We start from the raw sequence: 18535 nt of genomic DNA, 5'->3' as shown, positions 1-18535 counted from the left end.
TTGTAACAATTGAGTTTGGCGCCCCTGCTGTAGGGTTTTCAAAACCAGAGACTAAACAGAGGCGGTTTGCCTGCCTCTGCTTTGCGACCCTGGGCTTCCTTGGTGGTCTCCCATCCAAGTACTAGCCAGGGTGACCCCGCTTGACTCCCAAGATCCGACGAGATAGCCTGGGCTATCCAGGTCAAGGCTGCTCACTCAGTGGTCATGGACTAAGAGTCACGAGCCAAGACCCGTTTACATACAGCAAACGGCTCGTGCCTCTGGCCACACCCAGCCTTTATACCTGCAAACAGGAAGAAGTACAACTTGCAATGCTGGGCAGCTGGCAAGAGGCTTCTCAGCAGTCTCCCCTCCCTTTGCCCCAACATGGATACATCCAACGTAGCGGCTTAATTTTTAAAGACCTGTCTCAAACGCACTTCTGGGCTGCCAACATGCCTCTGGAATCTCTGTGCAGGCAGTGCCAAAATTGACCGGGATTGCTTTGTTCCTTCGGAAATGAAATAAAACCACCCGGTGCTTTATGTCACCCAGCTGTGTCTATTATGCTAATACTTTTTTTTTTTTTTTTTACAATTTTTTAAACTGCTCTTGGCTGCAATCTTAGCATGTTTTAAACAGGTTTTTTTAGTCTTTGCTGGACTAATATTTCTTTTAGTGTCACATGCAGCAACGAGGAGAACAGGATAGGAGCCATCTTCATAACATCGGATCTCGCTACATACCCAACACTTTCCAGTTAAATTTTGATTGCGTCAAATTCCAAGGATGGTGGGGGAAAGTAGGAGCGAGGTGCCTAGTAACATTTATGGGCTTTAATCATGTAACTGTAGAATTATAGCAAATCCATCCACAGCCACGGGAATATGGACATAAAATGAAGGGCCTGGGTATTAAAATCCATATCAGCCATAAATACAGAAGTGTTTGGAGAACCGGAAAGCCCAAAGCAAAGACTTTACAACTGAGGCGGCCAAGGGGATTTATGGGTAAGAACGACTCTCCCCTCCTGCCCCCCAATTTTGAAAACAGCCAATGGTTGGCACAGGCCTTTGCTCTGGAGCTCTGAAGTGGCATATCTATACTATGAACTCGTTGGTTTTTGTATATCTACCATGATTCACCCTAAAGGATCTTGAGAGTTGTATTTTGCTGAGAATTCTCTGGTCCATTGTAGTTCCATCTGGAGGGAGAGTGATAACTATACTTGTTTAGCTTTATGAAAAGTGGGTCCCCAACATGCTGCCCGTGGGTGCCACGGCACCCGCTGACACCTTTCCTGGTGACCACCATGTCTTTTTAGAAATCAGGTGGATTATTTGTCCTGCACAGCTTCGGACTGGCCATGGAGATCTGATCAGCTGTGCAGATTTTTTCAAAGTTGCTTCAGCAACCACTGCCACCATTGTACAAGGATCTTCACCGTGCTGTGTGGATAAGCGAGAAAATGTTTTAAACAATAGGTTCATTTGAAAAGGCATCCTGTTAAACAGATCTTCTGCCTGAAATGTTGAAGAGTTACTTTGAGAGGTATGCATAGCCTCCCTCCCTGCCATTTTGTGGTTGGCTCCGCCTCCTGTGGAAGCCATTTTTGTGGTTCCAACCCACCACTCTGTGTCACAATTCCAACGGTGCCCACAGGCTCAATGAGGTGGGGGACCACTGTGTACACATGAGACCAGACCGTTCTGACCCATAGAACTTCACCCAGTGGACACTCCTCTGGTGCAAACCCTATTGGTGTGAGACTCGGTTGGCTTTCTCATCCAATAGGGCCAACTTGGCTTGCTCCATTGGTAGGGCAGCCAACCTGCAGGTACTAGCTGGAGATCTCCTGCTATTAAAACTGATCTCCAGCCAATAGAGATCAGTTCACCTGAAGAAAATGGCCGCTTTGGCAATTGGATTCTATAGCATTGAAGTCCCTCCCCAAACCCTGCCCTCCTCAGGCTCCACCCCAAAAACCTCCCATGAAGAGGGACTTGGCAACCCTATCCATTGGCCAAATGAACTCAGGGGAATTTTCTGTCAATGGACAGATCTTCAATTTACCTGCCTCTTGGTAGAACCTTCAATTAATTATGAATTCACAAAAGAGCACACTTACTATGCTCTTTGCCCCAACTCTTGTGTGTATATATTTGCCTCTCCCAATGCCTGCATGTCTTCCATTTCACATCTGTGTGTATGTCCAGCAAAAGCTGAAGAAAGAGGGTAGTTTTCTTTATTTGGTATGCTAGGGGCATTCAAGCTAGCACTGAGAACTTACATGGTGAGAGAAGTCTTGATGAAATATGGCCACATCGTGATTGCTATTGGGGCCACGTGTACGGTGTTCTTCCTCACTGTTAAACTTCACATTCGGCATTCTGATACTGTCCTAATGTACAATCCTATCAAGGTTGCTTTTTGTGTCATCTCCCTTGTGATCCTGCTTGTTGGTGAAAGTCCCGACGCAGAATCCTGATCCAACCTTATGCACAATCACAGATTGCTTTTTTGTGGTGTTTCACCCACGCACGCGTACGTATTATGAATGCCAAGGTGTGGGAAACCCTCGGAGGGATGGACGAAACAGCTATGGCCAGCTGTGTATAAAACTTGGAAATGAGAAGAGGGAGAAACGAAACGACAGAGATCTCCCAATGCGTCAATTACACATCAGAAGCAAAGCAATTCAGAACTCCAAGAAATTCAGACAAAGATAAAAATGTGGAAGCATCCCTAAGGGGTCGAATATATAATGCAAATAGAAACTGTCCCTCTCTCCTACATTCTCTGCAGCTCCATTATAGGTCCTGGGTAATATATTTGGAAAGTGGCAATGGGAGAATTGGATTCTCTAATTTGCAGGCCGAGGTGACACCTTTGAAACGGACCTGTGTTTCCTCGGCCTAAAATCATTTTAACAGTCGAGCCAAGCTGGGTGCCCCGGAGGCATTAAGAGCACCGAGCCGATTGGCTGGAAAAGGCCAATCCCCGGGAGCTATCTCTGCAGTCATAATAAAAGGTATCGAACAGCCAGCGGGATTTACGGGCGGGTCAAGAAGCCCCCCGCTCGTAAACGTCGCTCCCGCTTGGCGCTCGTAACTCTTCATTCCTCCGAGCGCCGAAGGAAAGGGGAGGCCGCTCACCTCTCCGACTTCCCTCCTGGGAAAGGCAGGCACAAAATGGGGGACCGTGAAAGCGGCGGGAGGAAACGGAGAGAGCAAGATGGTCGAACGGCAAATGGCGGAAAAGGAAAGGGTTTTCCGCTGGAGGGAAGACAGGAAGAAGCTGAAGCTGCAAGGTGCCCTCCTTTACATCATGAGAAGGAGGGCACCTTGGCCATCTTCTGAGCATGGAGTAGGGGTCACTGGGGGTGTGGGGGGAGGTAGTTTGGAATTTCCTGCCTTGTGCAGGGGGTTGGACTAGATGACCCTGGTGGTCCCTTCCAACTCTATGGTTCTATGATTCTAAGCCAGGTGGATCAGGCACACGCAGCTGGTGTGGTCCTGGCTTCCAACCAGGAAGTCTCAGGCCAGTGTGATGTTGTGGACATAGGGTTGCCAACTCTGAATTAGGAAATTGAGGGGAAGGGCCATAGATCAGTGGTAGAGCATCTGCTTGGCATGCAGAAGGTCCCAGGTTCAATCCCCGGCATCTCCAGTTAAAGGGACCAGGCAGGTAGGTGATGTGAGAAACCTCTGCCTGAGACCTTGGAGAGCTGCTGCCGGTCTGAGTAGACAATACTGACTTTGATGGACTGAGGGTTTGATTCAGTAAAAGGCAGCTTCGTGTGTTCAAATTCCTGGAGATTTTGAGGGTGGATCCTGGATGGGGTTTGGTAAGGGGAGGGACCTTAGTGGGGTACAAGGTCACACATGAACACATGAAGCTGCCTTATACTGAATCAGACCCTTGGTCCATCAAAGTCAGTATTGTCTACTCAAACGAGCAGTGGCTCTCCAGGGTCTCAGGCAGGGGTCTTTCACATCACCTACTTGCCTAGCCCCTTTAGCTGGAGATGCCGGGGATTGAACCTGGGATCTTCTGCATGCCAAGTAGATGCTCTGCCACTGAGTCATAGAGTCTACCCTCCGAAGCAGCCATTTTCTCTGCACTATTTAATTACGTTACATTATATATGCTGTAGAGTATACCATGGAAAGGCAGGCTGTCGATACGGTAAGCGAATGAAGCAAATAAACCATACGGGTTCCAAACATAAATGAACTGTGTTAATCTCTCTCCAGCCGAGGACCCGGCGACCCCATTACCAGTTCTCTGAATCTCCTGGGTGTGTACAGACTTCTCTTGTGAATGTAAGATGATTCCCTGGTGGATCAAGGTTCATCTAGTACCCACATCCTGCGGCCAGCCAGAAGCCTCCGGAAAGCCCGCCCGCTGATCTGAAGCTCAAGTATTTTTTCACACAACGCATAGTTAAATTGTGGAACTCCCTGCCCCAGGATGTGGTGATGGCGGCCAGCTTGGAGGGCTTTAAGAGGGGAGTGGACATATTCATGGAGGATATTCATGGCTATTAGTTAGAATGGATACTAGTCATGCTGCATACCTATTCTCTCTAGTATCAGAGGAGCATGCCTATTATTTTGGGTGCTGTGGAACACAGGCAGGACGGTGCTGCTGCACTCATCTTGTTCGTGGGCTCCCTAGAGGCACCTGGTTGGCCACTGTGTGAACAGACTGCTGGACTTGATGGGCCTGGGTCTGATCCAGCAGGGCCTTTCTTATGTTCTTATTTCTCTCTCCCATGCGAATTTCCAAGCCCTTCCTACTAAAAAGAAGTCACAGCTGGCCGCCATTTCTCTCCCTTCCGAGATGCTTTCATCCCATTTCCTTCGCTGGTGGTTTCTCTTGCAGTTTCAGCTGCAAACTCCCCCCAACCCCGGAGGAGTGCTATCTTGTGCTACGTTCCTATTATCCAGCAATAACGATAAATTGCAGATTTCAAGAGCAGGGAGACTTTTATTCTCCATTCTGCCGTGCGCACACACACACAAAAATTGCCTGCTGGAAACTTCTAGCAGCTTTTCTTTTCTCCTCTCCGCTGGCTTTAATCATGTCGCGGCTGAAAGAAGAAAGGGGAGAAGGTTACGGATGAAAGGTCTCCATCGATAACGTTTGATTGTCAGGAAAGGAGGGGACCTATTGGCTTTCTTAGGCCGGGCTTCTAAGGCCTTCTGTAGCTGGCTGGCTGCTTCCATTGTGCAGAGCAAAAAGGGCAGACTTCACCTGCGGTACATCAGCCTGCCGCTTAGCTCGTAGAGACACCGGGGTCTTCTCACACACGAGATTGCAGGGCCCCCAGAACGTCAAGGAGCCAGAGGGGCTATGGCTCAGTGATAGAGCAGAAGGTCCCAGGTTCAATCCCTGGCATCTCCAGGCAAAAGGACCTGGTAGTAGGTGATGGGAGAAACTTGACCAGAGTCCCTGTTTCAGTGGTAGAGCATCTGCTTGGCATGCAGAAGGTCCCAGGTTCAATCCCCGGCATCTCCAGTAGAAAGGATAAAATAGTAGGCTATGGGAAAGGCCTTGATCTGGAACCCTGGCTCAGTGGTAGAGCATCTGCTTGGCATGCAGAAGGTCCCAGGTTCACTTCCTGCCATCTACAGTTAAAAAGGACTAAGCAGTAGGTGATGTGAAAAAACATATGCCTGAGACCTCTTTTGATTTAATTTCATGGTGACTGAAGGGAATCTCCATGTTCAGAGGCAGTCAACTTCTGAATCCCAGGGCCGGGAGGGAACATCAGGGGAAGGAAGGCCTTGGCTGTTACGCCCTGTTGTTGGCCCTCCAGAGGGACTGATTGGCCACTCTGCGAGACAGGATGCTGGACTAGATGGACCACTGGTCTGATCTAGCAGGGCTCTTCTGATGTTCTCATGAAGGCCTCAACCTCTGTGCTCTGTTGTTGGACCTCCAGAGGAACTGGTTGGCCCCTGTGCGAGACAGGATGCTGGACTAGATGGACCACTGCTCTGATCCAGTAGGACTCTTCTGATGTTCTCATGAAGGTCTTGGTCTCTACGCCCTGTCGTTGGACCTCCAGAGGAACTGGTTGGCCCGTGCGAGACAGGATGCTGGACTAGATGGACCACTGCTCTGATCCAGCAGGGTTCTTTTTCTGTCCTTACCTTCTCATGCTACACAAGTCCCCCTCCGCACTTGGTGAGTGACAGCCTTTGACTGCAGGTGCTGGGGATCGAACCCGGTAATCATAAAGCACGAGTTCTGCCTCCGAGCCGGAGTTAGCACCCCACAACCGCCTCCCAAATGGAAATCTAAAAACGGCCCCTTTTCAAAGACGGTTTTGAAAAACAGATAACAGGTGCGAGGAGACGGCAGATGGCAGAAGTTTAACTGCGGAAAGTTCTCAAGAACAAAAGAGCTATTTTTTGGCCATTGTAATCCTGCCACATTCTACTAATTTATGGATTTCATGGTACATTTTTGGGGGGAGGTTTTATACTTGCTGCTAGACAGCTGGGGTGTTTAATTAGAATTTTTGCAAGTTGGCCTATAGTAACCCCTATGACCGGAAGTAACCCCTGCACTCATTGAGACTTTTGAGAAATGACGTACAGGAACCCCAACCACCTATAATTACCCCACGCTAATTAGTAATTATGAAAGTTGACCTATGGTAACCCCAGTGACTTGAAGTAACCCCTGCACTCATTGGGACTTTTGAGAAATGACCGATAGTAACCCCAATGACCTATAGTTACCCCACACTAATTAGTAATTATGAAAGTTGACCTATGGTAACCCCAGTGACTTGAAGTAACCCCTGCACTCATTGAGACTTTTGAGAAATGACCGATAGTAACCCCAATGACCTATAGTTACCCCACACTAATTAGTAATTATGAAAGTTGACCTATGGTAACCCCAGTGACTTGAAGTAACCCCTGCACTCATTGAGAATTTTGAGAAATGACCTTTAGTATCCCCAATGATGTATAGTTACCCCTCGCTAATTAGAAATTTTGAAAGTAGACCTATAGTAACCCCAGTGACCTGAAGTAACCTCTCTAGTAATTAGGAAGTTTACGAACACCTGAATCAGAACAGTAATGTTTCCTGGGTTATGGGTCAGACAGCTGAGATATGGCGTTCTCTACTCCCCCCCCCCCAATTTTCACCCCATTCCTGAAACAGCATAAGGAGATGGAGGGTTCAGGGTAGAGTTGCCCACCTCCAGGTACTAGCTGGCGATCTCCTCCTATTTCAACTGGTCTCCACCCGACAGAGCTCAGTTCCCCTGGAGAAAATGGCTGCTTTGGCCATTGGACTCTATGGCATTGAAGTTCCTCCCCAAGCCCCGCCCTCTTCAGGCTCCGCCCCCCAAACCTCCTGCCGCCGGTGGCGAAGAGGGACCTGGCGACCCTAGTTCAGAGCGTGGTCACTCCGCTCAGTGATGGGGGTCAGATTGTTCCCCTAAAATTTCTTGGTGCATGGAAAATAATGGTCCAACATATGAATATAAGATCACAGCAACAGCAGCAAGATGGCCGTGAAATAAGTCTTCTGGAGTCTTTGGGAACAAGGACGCCGGTTCCCTCTCCCTGGGCCTTTCTCGAGAGCCCGGTGACAGAGCTCCTACTTGACTCCCGCCCCTTGCAAAATGGTAGCAAGAGCAGCGCTAGCCTCCCGTAGTTTGTTTACAAGATCTTAATAAAAATCTGTAGTATGTTTCATCGGGCTCTGATTTATTGCCTCGATGGGAGATAAGAATCCATCGGCTGAAGGCCGGGGAGGATAATTTCCTCCCTGCTTTTAGTTTCAAGGCAAGCGGCTGGTAGAATTGTGCTCTCCGGAAGGTGGCCAGAAGAAACCTCCAGAAAACACACTTTGGGATCCAGCGCGAAGAGCTAGGGTCCATAGGGTTGCCAAATTCCAGGTACTAGCTGGAGATCTCCTGCTATTGCAACCGATCTCCAGCTGAGACAGATCAGTTCGCCTGGAGGAAATGGCTGCTTTGGCCATTGGACTCTATGGCATTGAAGTCCCTCCCCTCTCCAAACCCCGCCCTCCTCAGGCTCCACCCCAAAAACCTCCCACCGGTGGTGACGGGGGACCTGGCCACCCTAAGGATCCAGCAGGGATGGATCTGTAGGGCTGGAAGGGCAATCGAAAGAGCGTCTTTTCTTTGAGTGCATGGAGTATTTTAGTATAGAAATGTGACAATTAAAGGGACCAGGCAAGTAGGTGATGCGAAAGACCCCTGCCTGAGACCCTGGAGAGCCGCTGCCGGTCTGAATAGACAGTACTGAATTTGTTGGACCAAGGGTCTGATTCAGTAGAAGGCAGCTTCAGGTGCTCATGTGTTCACGAGTAACCCCAGGATTGCCTTCCTCTCAACATAACCTGGAATTTGTTGCATTTTCGTTCCTCTGTAATGACAAATGTTTTCTAATCCCATCGTTTGATAGCAGGGACACTCCAGTGTTCGCCAGATGCCTCTTTGGGGCTTTATTTCCTCCCCGTTTTGTGCTCACCGAATTAAGTTCTTTAATTGCAGTATTAAAAAAGGATAACTGGGAGTCAATTATAAAAGTCCTCGCAAATTGCCAGTGTTAATAGCCAGCCAGAAACAACATGGCTCTCGCAACACCTGCCCGTAAGAGGCTGTTTCCATGGCTTTGTGAATCTGCCTGGGTAATTGCCTCGAAGGAAAAATAATGTGGGAAATACTTAGAACAATAGAAGGCTAGAATGTCTTGGTTGTTTTCTTTTTTTAAATGGGATGATCATGAATAAGATTATCGCTATGGCTGGCTTATTCGTCATCACGCAAGAATTCCAGATAGCCTGGCAACATGTTGTTTCATTTAGCTTTGTCCAGGCCATGTTTATTCCACCATCCCTTCAGGGATCTTGGGGGATCTGTGTGTGTACATGGACCAACAGTGGTGTCTATGCTCCAACAGTGGTCTCTACGCTCCAATGTTGAGTGCCATCTGGAGAGCCAGCATGGTGTAGTGGTTAAGAGCGGTGGTCTGGAGCGGTGGATCTGGAGAACCGGGTTTGATTCCCCACTCCTCCGCCTGAGTGGCGGAGGCTAATCTGGTGAACTGGATTTGTTTCCCCGCTCCTCCAGATGAAGCCAGCTGGGTGACCTTGGGCTAGTCATAGTTCTCTTAGAGTTCTCTCAGCCCCACCTACCAAACAGGGTGTCTGTTGTGGGGAGGGGAAGAGAAGGTGATTGTAAGCCGGTTTGATTCTCCCTTAAGTGGTAGAGGAAGTCGGCATATAAAAACCAACTCTTCATCATCATCATCATCATCAGCATCATCATCTTTTACAATTGATGAACTTATGGGGTTATTTTAAATTGTTTTATTGTATCGATCTATGAATATTGTGGTTTTATTGTTTTCATTGTAATAAGTACTGATGATGTTAGCTGCTCTGAGCCTGGCCTTTGGCCGGGGATTGAGGGTGGGATAAAAATTGAAATAAATAAAGAAGGTGGCTTCCAATGTAAATAAAACAACTGATTTTTTTAAAAAAAAAACCACACATGAGCTGGCCCTGGACTTCTGATTTGGGGCCACCAATCACTCGCCTGCAGCTTTCAACGGATGGCATTTTCAAGGTCTCTTCCTCCATGGCAACCTTCCAAATTCTCACACCTGCCATTCCCTGTCACCAGATTTTAAACCTGCCAACCTTTGTGGCAGCTGAAGGCCTAGAGCAATGCCCGAGGCAGGCTATCAGCTGTCAAGGACAAAAGCAATTTGCAGGAGAGGTTGTGATGCCATCGAAGGAGAACAGGATGAAGGCTGGCGAAGGACCCCCCATGGAAGGAGTAGGTGGACAGACCCTGCTAATGATGCCCTCTGGAGAGCAGAGGAGAGGAAATACAAAGGGAGAGAGGAGTTAATTTCAGGAAGGATCGGGTTCTCAGAGCCAGCAGTGGATGCTGCGTGAGATTTGGCTCTTCCTTCAAAGCAGGGCAGCCTCTTTTGACATCTGCCTTCTCTGTGGGAACAACCCTGGAACAGGAGTGGTCTGTTGAAACCGAAATGGAGCTGACGCTTCACAAAAGCCAAAAGGAAAGCGACAGAGAGTTCGCCACCAATTCTCAGCAGAGGAGTTGGTAGTCTGGAATCAGAGGGTTGACACACGCGCTCAGATTTGCCTAATCTTTCAATTTCTCAACATGCCATGAATCAGAACAGAGTAGATTAACTGCCTCTGTCGATAAGTGTTGGACTTCGATTTTCATCAGGTGGTACAACCTGCAGGAACTTTCGGACCGGCTGGATTGCCACTAGGGTCTGTTGAGTTCAGCACCGTGTCCGTAGTGGCCAGCCAGATGACTGCTTTCCCATTATTTATATTTCTTTTTGTGTAAGCTGGCCTTTGACTGTAATAAATAAATGATGATGATGACTGCTTTCCCACAAGCAAGGCTTGGAGGCCAAAGTCTTTGTTGTCTTCAAGTCAACTGGTACACCGCTACTGAATTAGAGGTTCCATTACCCCATCTTGTTTGATAGCCACTTGATAGGCCTACCCACTGTAAATTTGTCTAATTCCCTCATTGAGTGAATGGGCTTATCTTGAGGCAATGAATTCCGCAAGTTAAAAATCATGTGAAGGAGGGTATGCCTTTTGTCTTGATCAGATAGATTCGAGTCCAGTTGCACTTTAGAAGAAGAGTTGGTTTTTATATGCTGACTTTCTCTACCACTTAAGGAAGACTCAAACCAGCTTGCGATCACCTTCCCGTTCTCTCCCCATAACAGACACCCTGTGAGGGAGGTGCAGCTGAGAGAGCTCTAAGAGAGCTGTGACTAGCCCAAGGGCACCCAGCTGGCTTCATGTGTAGGAGCGGGAAATCAAACCCGGTTCTCCAGATCAGAGTCCACTGCTCCAAACCACCGCTCTTAACCACTACACCATGTTGAGAGAAAAATGAAATCAATAAATCCTTTCCACTTGGACCCCACCCCACCCCACAAATTGGGTCAGGATCAGTCCTTCAAGATTTATGAAGGGGTGGAGGTTTGCTTACCAGGTCATAACCTCATTTGTTGCATGAGGCCCGAATCCCCTTTCTGCTCAGGGCAACCAGGAACCGTTTTCACACAGAGTCAAAACCAGGAGGAGGACATTACAAAAACAAAACAAAACAAAAAAACCCCCAACAACCAGAGACAGAAAAGGAAGTGGAGAGATCAAGAAGTCAAGAGTTTGCATTCCAACTATCTATAGGAAATAGTTCTTTTTATTATTTCAAGTTTTCATAAAAATCCATCATTATTGAAACCAAAAGTTACAGAGGAAGTTTGTAACTTTTTGTGTGTATGTGTGTGTTGATTGTTGTTTTGGAATTTTTTTAAATTTCCTGTCGTCGTAAGGATTGACACCCGGAGTCCGTCAGAATATGTCCTACAAACACGGGAAGTTCTGGAGACGTCAGCAGAACATTTTCACAAAGAGGACAAGGAGGGAGAAGTGATGCGGGACTGTGGGGGAAGGGAACGGGTGGGTTGGTAGGGAGGGAGCTGGGCGAAGAGAAGAGAGCTTGGTATGTTTGACACACTGTTTTCTCTTTTCATTTTTATTTTTTTTTAAAAAAACACCCTCTTATCGAGTTTTAACGATTGCTCTTTTTTAGTCAGATCATTTTCATGTTGAACTTGCGCGGCGCATCAGCTGCGGAACTGATGCCCGCATCGGATTTGCGCGGGACGTACTCGATCTCAATGTTGTGCTTGGTGTTGCCTTTGCCCCGGCTCCAGAGGAAGAGGAGCACCAGGCAGAAGAGCACGACTCCCAGGAAGGAGATGAAGCCCATCGTGGTGGCGATAATGAGGGTCTTGATGTCAAAGGGGAAAGGCACGGTGGCACGCGTGCTGTTAGCGTCACTCTCGTTGGGCTGGTTGGAGATGAACGCAAAGGTCTTGTTGGGCTGGTGGGGCCAGTCTGGGGAGTAGCTGCGGACGTGCAAGTGCGCCAGCATGGTGTCGTTGCCACCAGCATTGCTGGCAATGCATAGGTAGGTGCCATTGTCCTGGATCTGGGCATAGCGCACCTCCAGTGTGCCATCGGGGAAGACGGTGAGCCGCCCGTTGGTTTTGGTAGAGATGAGGTGCTTCCTCGGAGACAGCCACATGATGGCGGGAGGCGGGTCCCCGTCGGCGCGGCAGACGAACTGCACCGTGTGACCTTCGTCCACAAAGATCTGCTGGGGTTTGCGGTCCCGTATCCGGGATCGGCGGCAGATGAAGTAGTTGGGTAGGAGGGCCTCGGAAAAATCCTTGAACTCTTTCCCTTGGACAAACTCGGGGGTGGCGCAGGTGGGCTGCCGCTTGTTGAAATTCAGCCTCCAGCGCCGTCGGAAAATCCAAAGGAGCCGGCAGTCGCAAGCCAAGGGGTTGTTATCGATGATGAGCGTTTCCAGGTTCCCAACCGAGTGGAAGGCCGACTCTTCCAAGGTGTTCAGAAGGTTCCCTGAAACGTTCAAGATGCGCAAATAGTTGAGTCCCCGGAAAGCGTACGGTTCCACTATGCCCAGCTGGCCGCCGACCAGCTGTATCTCCTGAAGCCTGAGTAGGTCGTGAAGCATGGAGCCTTCGATCGTGGTGATGGGGTTGTAGGACAGGTTCAGGAACCTGAGATAGACCAGATGCCTCAAGGAGACGTAAGGGATGGAAGTCAGGTTGCAGTGGGTGATGGACAAGGACGTCAAGTTGAGCCCGTACAGGCAATTGGATGTCATGGTGTCTAGATACGGCCAGTGTGAGATCTCCAGGACTTTGAGTCTGTACAGCCTCTTAAACGAGTAATCCCTGATGGCGTTGATGTTCAGGTGGCGCAGCTGCAGCACGATCAGGCTGTGCAAGTGAGAGAGCGCCTCTGTGGGGATGGAGGTCAAGTTGCATTTTTCCAATGTCAGCTGCTCCAAGCTGTTGAGACCGCTGAAGGCCCGGTGGGAGATGTAGACCAGGTCGTTGTCCCCGACCTCCAACGACTTGAGGTTGTACAAGTCCTGGAACATGTAATCCAGGAGAATCACAATTTTGTTCTCACTAATGTCCAACTTGGTAAGATTGCTGAGTCCGGTGAACACCCCAATGGGGATCAGTTTGAGCCGGTTGCTCCTGAGACCCAGAGTCCTGAGGTTGAAGAGGTTATTGAAAGCCCCTGGCTCGATGGCGCTGATGATGTTCTCGTTCAACTCCAGCTCCTCCAAGTGAGGAAAATTGGCAAACTCGTCCGGGTTGAGTGTCTTGATGCGGTTCTTCCCCAGGTCCAAAAGTTTCGTCTCTGTGGGGATGCCCTCGGGGACCATCAAAAACCGCTTCCGGTGGCACAGCACTGAACGTTCCTGAGCAGAGCAGTCGCAGCGGGGCGGGCAGCCTGTGGCGGAGCCGGAGAGGATGGATCCCAACATCAAGATGAGAATCGGCTGCCAGCAGGCCAGGATTGGGCTATACATGCTCAACTTGCCCGCCACCATCCTATCTTTCACCTGCAGGGGGCAATATGCAAACGAGAAACAGAGTTAGAAACCAAAGACCTGGGATTCACGCTGGCCTTTTATGCAAGGACGTTTCCCCGCGGTACCCCTGCTGCCTGCTTCGGGGCTTCCTTCTGATTATGCATGCTTTTCTGGACCATCAGGAGTTGTCTCGCTCTCCCTGTGTGTTTTGCCAATGTTTTCCAGATGCCGGTTTAGCCAGAATCTGGAAAGTGCAGGTAAAACATGCGGGGAGAGAGAGGCGACCTCTGACAAGTGGGTAGGGCATGCATAATCAAAAGGAAGCCCCCAAAGCAGTCAGCGAGGGTGATCGCAGGGAAACATCCCTGCATAAAAGGCCACTGACAGCTCAAAAGCAACATTAGGCATATCAAGTGGATGACGTTGATGGATATATTCAAACACCTCTCTTTTTCTTAGATATTTAAAATTGTGCTTTCATATTTGAACACACGTGAAGCTGCCTTATACCGAATTGTTCCATCAAGGTCAGTATTGTTTGCAGACTAGCGCATCTACTCCTATGCAGTTAGCACTGTACGCAGCTCTGAATGCATGAACACTTTGCAAAAGCAACCCTTTGTAAAAGAAGAAGAAGACGAGTTGGTTTTTATATGCTGACTTTCTCTACCATTTTAAAGGAGAATCAAATTGGCTTACACTCACCTTCCCTTCCCCCCAACAGAAACCTTGTGAGGTAGGTAGGGCTGAGATTGGAGAGAACTGTGACTAGCCCAAGGTCACCCGGCAGGCTTCAAGCGTAGGAGTGGGGAAACCAACCCGGTTCACCAGATCAGAGTCCGCCGCTTCTGTGGAGGAGTGGGAAATCAAACCCGGCTCTCCAGATTAGAGTCCACCCATCCTAACCACTACAACATGTGGCAAAGGCTTCAAATGCAAACGGGCACAAGTAGGATTGCCAACTCTGTTAGGAAATTCCTGGAGATTTGGAGGTGGAGCCTGTGGAGGGTGAAGTTTGGAGAGGGGAAGGACCTTAGAGGGGGTATAATGCCATAGGAGTCCACCCTCCAAATCAGCCATTTTCTCCAGGAGAACTGATCTCCGATGTCTGGAGATCAGTTGTAATCCCAGGAGATCTCAAAGCGAAGAAGAAGAAGAAGAAGAGGAGGAGGAGGAGGAGGAGGAGGAGGAGGAGGAGGAGGAGGAGGAGTTTAAGGAACAATTTAAGGAAGACTCAAACTGGCTTACAATCACTTTCCCTTCCCTTCCTCTCCTCACAACAGACACCTTATGAGGTCAGTGGGGCTGAGAGAGCTCTAAGAGAACTGTGAGTAGCCCAAGGTCACCCAGCTGGCTTCGTGTGGAGGAGTGGGGAAACAAATCCTGTTCACCAGATTAGCCTCTGCCACTCATGTGGAGGAATGGGGGAATCAAACCCGGTTCTCCAGATTAGAGTCCACCGCTTCAAACCACCGTTGTTAACCACCATACCACGCTGGCTCTCCTGAGCGTTGGGAACCGTAGGAACAAGAGCTCTGATAAGTGTGGTGCTCCGCAAAAATTAATCCAAAAGAGCCATCCGCGATAGAACATTTCAGAAACCTGAACTGTGGTATCCTTCAAGCTTATATAATATGGAATGTTTTTCAGCAAAAAGGCCCTCGGGTTACTGCATTTGTCAAACTGCTAACTTCTTGGAATCTTTTTTTTTTAAGGAGAAAAAGATCTACATCCCCTTTTAAGCTCTGAAAACTGCTCATTTCCCTGGAGATGAAGCCTGAATCTGTAAAAATACCATTTCGGTATAGAACTCCTGCCCAAGTGGAGCAGAACGAGAAATTCTGCACATGCCATCTCGACCAGAAAGTCCATTTGGAGCATAAATTACATTAAAAAAAAAAACACCCTATCCACAGCTCTTTAGACCTCAGGGGGCTGACTCCCAACTTGATCAGCACTTGTTCTATTTTACGGTTGTGCCACTAAATTCCCCTCCCCACACATGCAGCATGCTTCTTGGCCAGACATGTATATGCCTGGGGCTCTTTCAACCTTATTGCTAAGTAAATGGTCGCACCTTGGAGAAATAGAACGGGGAGCCAGCTAAAACTGGAACATTGGGGTTTTAGGATATGTCTGCATGATTGCGGTTTGGTTCTTGCGAGGCCTCCTAAGAAACCTGGGAATGGCTGTTTGGGAAAGGGTTTTTTCTTTCTCGGCAACACCCCCCCCCTACTTCAGTTCCCATATTTCTTTGGCCAAGACCCTGAACGTTAATGGTTTGAATGGTTTAAAAGCAGTTCAAGGCTACAGTTCTGCTTATTTCGTTGCTTAAAAACATTGGTAAACGGCATCTCGGCGAGGGAAGTCGCATCACGCAGATGATACAAACAACTCACAATTAATTGACAACCACGAGCAATTTCTCAAAGCAGCAAACAGCTTGGAATTCAAGCATTTCAAGCAGCAATTAAAATGATGTGTAAAAGCCGGCGACCGAGGAGTCAACACTAATCAATCACGTAACATTAATTAATGCCAAATGTCTGCGGAGGACAAAAAAATGTCATCCCCCGATCCCTAAAAACTTAGAAGAGTAGGTGTCGGGGCAATAGGCTTACCAGGTCCCGTAGCTCCATCAACGGGAGCTTTTCAGGACCGTTGCTGCGGCGTGCGACACACACGTGTGCCTGGGGTGATGTGCACGCACGTCCCGAGTGATGTGCGTGCACGTCCCGAGTGGCACGCCTACACCTCTTCTGGGTTTACCCAGAAGCGACGCGGACGCTCTAGCAATCGCTGCTGAAACACAATGGTTTCCATAGAGTTTGTGCGGAGGTTGCTAGAGCGTCCGTGTCGCTTCGGGGAAAGCCCGGAAGTGACGTAGGCGCGTTGTGCGGGCGTGTGTTCACACGTTGCCCGCTGGCCCTCAGCTGGTCGGCGGGCAGCCCGGTGGATTGGCGGGATTTTACCCGCCACCACCGGGCACTTGGCAACGTGGAACCAGTTGGACCCCCCCTCAAAAAACTCTACCTTCCAGGATTCTCTAAGATCTCATGTGCTCAAGAATGCCGATTTCCCAGCCTCGCCTTTTGCTTTTAAAGGAGCTGCTCTCGACAGGCTGTGCCTCACAGAGCATGTTCAGTCCTGGGGTTGCCAACCCTCCCCGGTGGTGGCTGGAGATCTCCCGGAATTACAACTGGTCTCCGGACAACCAAGATCAGTTCCCCTGGGAAAAAAGGCTGTTCCCAAGAACTGAATGGCGCTAATGTCATCCGTTCGATAAGCTCTGCACATCAAACCCCCCTCCCCCCCACAGACACGGTGCTTACCACTATTGTTATGTACAAGCTCTGGCTAAATGTTCTTTATGGCCATCGCTGAATATATGCCACACATCACTTTCAATGGCTGGGGTTTATGTCTGTCATTATATATATACGGGCCTGTGCAGTACCTCCTTGCTGCCCCGCCCGTACTATTTACAGCTCTTCTGTAGGCCCCTCACATTACCGTCATTGCTGCTGTTTAGATCCTGTCATTTCATGGAGAAATATGGCCCCTGCTTAACTTCCCTTCCTTCTCCTGCCTCCAAAATTATTCAAAACATTTTTTTTGGAGCAAGGATGAAAAGCAATAGGGGCTCTATAAAGATGTCAGCTTTCTAACCCCTTTGTGAACCTCATGAATCAAGAGTGTCTTGGCCAATTCAGCCTAAGGCGTTAATTACAGTCCTGCCAAGTTCCCACCACACATTGTGTTTTTATACCTCTGGCATAGGGTTGCCAGCTCCAGATTTGGAAATACCTGGAGATTCTGGGGGTGGAGCCTGAGGAGGGTGGGGTTTGGAGAGGGGAGGGACTTCAATGCCATAAGGTCCAATAGCCAAAGTGGCCTTTTTTTCCAGGGGAACTGATCTCCATCACCTGGAGATCAGTTGTAATAGCAGGAGATCTCCAGCTAGTACCTGGAAGTTGGCAACCCTACCCACCCTCCTCAGGCTCCTACCCAAAAACCTCCCGCCGGTGGCAAAGGGGGACCTGGCAACCCTAATTGGACACGTGCTGCTTTTAAGATGCACGTTGTAATAGTGGGAGATCTCCAGCCACCATCTAGAGATTGGCAACCCTACTCTGACACCTGTTTCATGGATGTAGGACACTTACATGCATGACCCTGGACTTCCTCGGTGGCCTCCCATCTGAGTACTAACCATATTCATATGTGAATTATCTGGGTGTCCCTAGAGAGGACTACAGTTTTATGTTTAGAACCTCTACCTAAAACAGATCAAGCCAATGTTTTTGGTTCATTAATGAGTAGGATTGCCAACCTCTGGGTGCTAGCTGGAGATCTCCTACTATTACAACTGATCTCCAGCCGATAGAAATCAGTTGCCCTGGAGAAAATGGCCGCTTTGGCCATTGGGCTCTATGGCATTGAAGCCCCTCCCCTCCCCAAACCCCATCCTCCTCAGGCTCTGCCCCCAAAGTCTCTGGGTATTTCCCAACCCAGAGCTGATAGCCCTATTAATGAGGGACCAAGTGAGAATCCACTGCAGAAGGCAACACAAGCTCTCAGAATAAGGGGCCAGCTCCGGGATGGGAAATACCTGGAGATTTTGGGGGTGGAGCCTGAGCCGGGTGGGGTTTGGAGAGGGGAGGGACTTAGAGGGTCTCAATGCCATGGAGTCCAATGGCCAAAGCGGTTCTCCGGGGGAGATCAGTTGTAATAGCAAGAGATCTCCAGCCACCACCTGGAGGTTGGCAACTCTATCTCAGAACATCCTTATAATCCTAAAATGCAGAGTCAATAATTCACTATTTCACTAGCATCAATCCTCTCGAGTAACGTATGGGGTGCCTCAGCCTCTCACCCATAATGCATTCCGAAGGAGCTACAGGGAACCCCCCCCCACCTGTCTCAGTTTAACACCTTCTTTTCTTGATATCCACAAGGGAGGGACTCTTATATTCTAGATAAAAGGGTGTTTCCTTATACGCGCTCAATTAAACTGCACGTGAAAAAGCAAAACATCAAGCACCTTCTTGGAACTAGTATGTCATAAGA

The 18535-nt window shown here is 48.9% G+C and overlaps 1 protein-coding gene across 2 annotated transcripts in view; it reads right to left on the bottom strand.

Annotated features, from left to right (window-relative positions):
- Positions 1-11606: 11606 nt before the first annotated feature.
- LINGO1 (leucine rich repeat and Ig domain containing 1) overlaps positions 11607-18535 on the bottom strand; it is a 136362-nt gene continuing 129433 nt past the window's right edge. For both annotated transcript variants that reach the window (XM_056865651.1, XM_056865650.1), the window contains exon 2: positions 11607-13495. In XM_056865651.1, coding sequence (XP_056721629.1) covers positions 11639-13483 — 1845 coding nt within the window. In that variant the 5' untranslated portion in view covers positions 13484-13495 and the 3' untranslated portion in view covers positions 11607-11638. The remainder of the gene's footprint in view (positions 13496-18535) is intronic.

The sequence above is a fragment of the Euleptes europaea genome, chromosome 20, assembly GCF_029931775.1.
Source record: "Euleptes europaea isolate rEulEur1 chromosome 20, rEulEur1.hap1, whole genome shotgun sequence".
Classification (NCBI taxonomy): domain Eukaryota; kingdom Metazoa; phylum Chordata; class Lepidosauria; order Squamata; family Sphaerodactylidae; genus Euleptes; species Euleptes europaea.
This window is presented reverse-complemented; position numbering and strand designations above follow the sequence as displayed.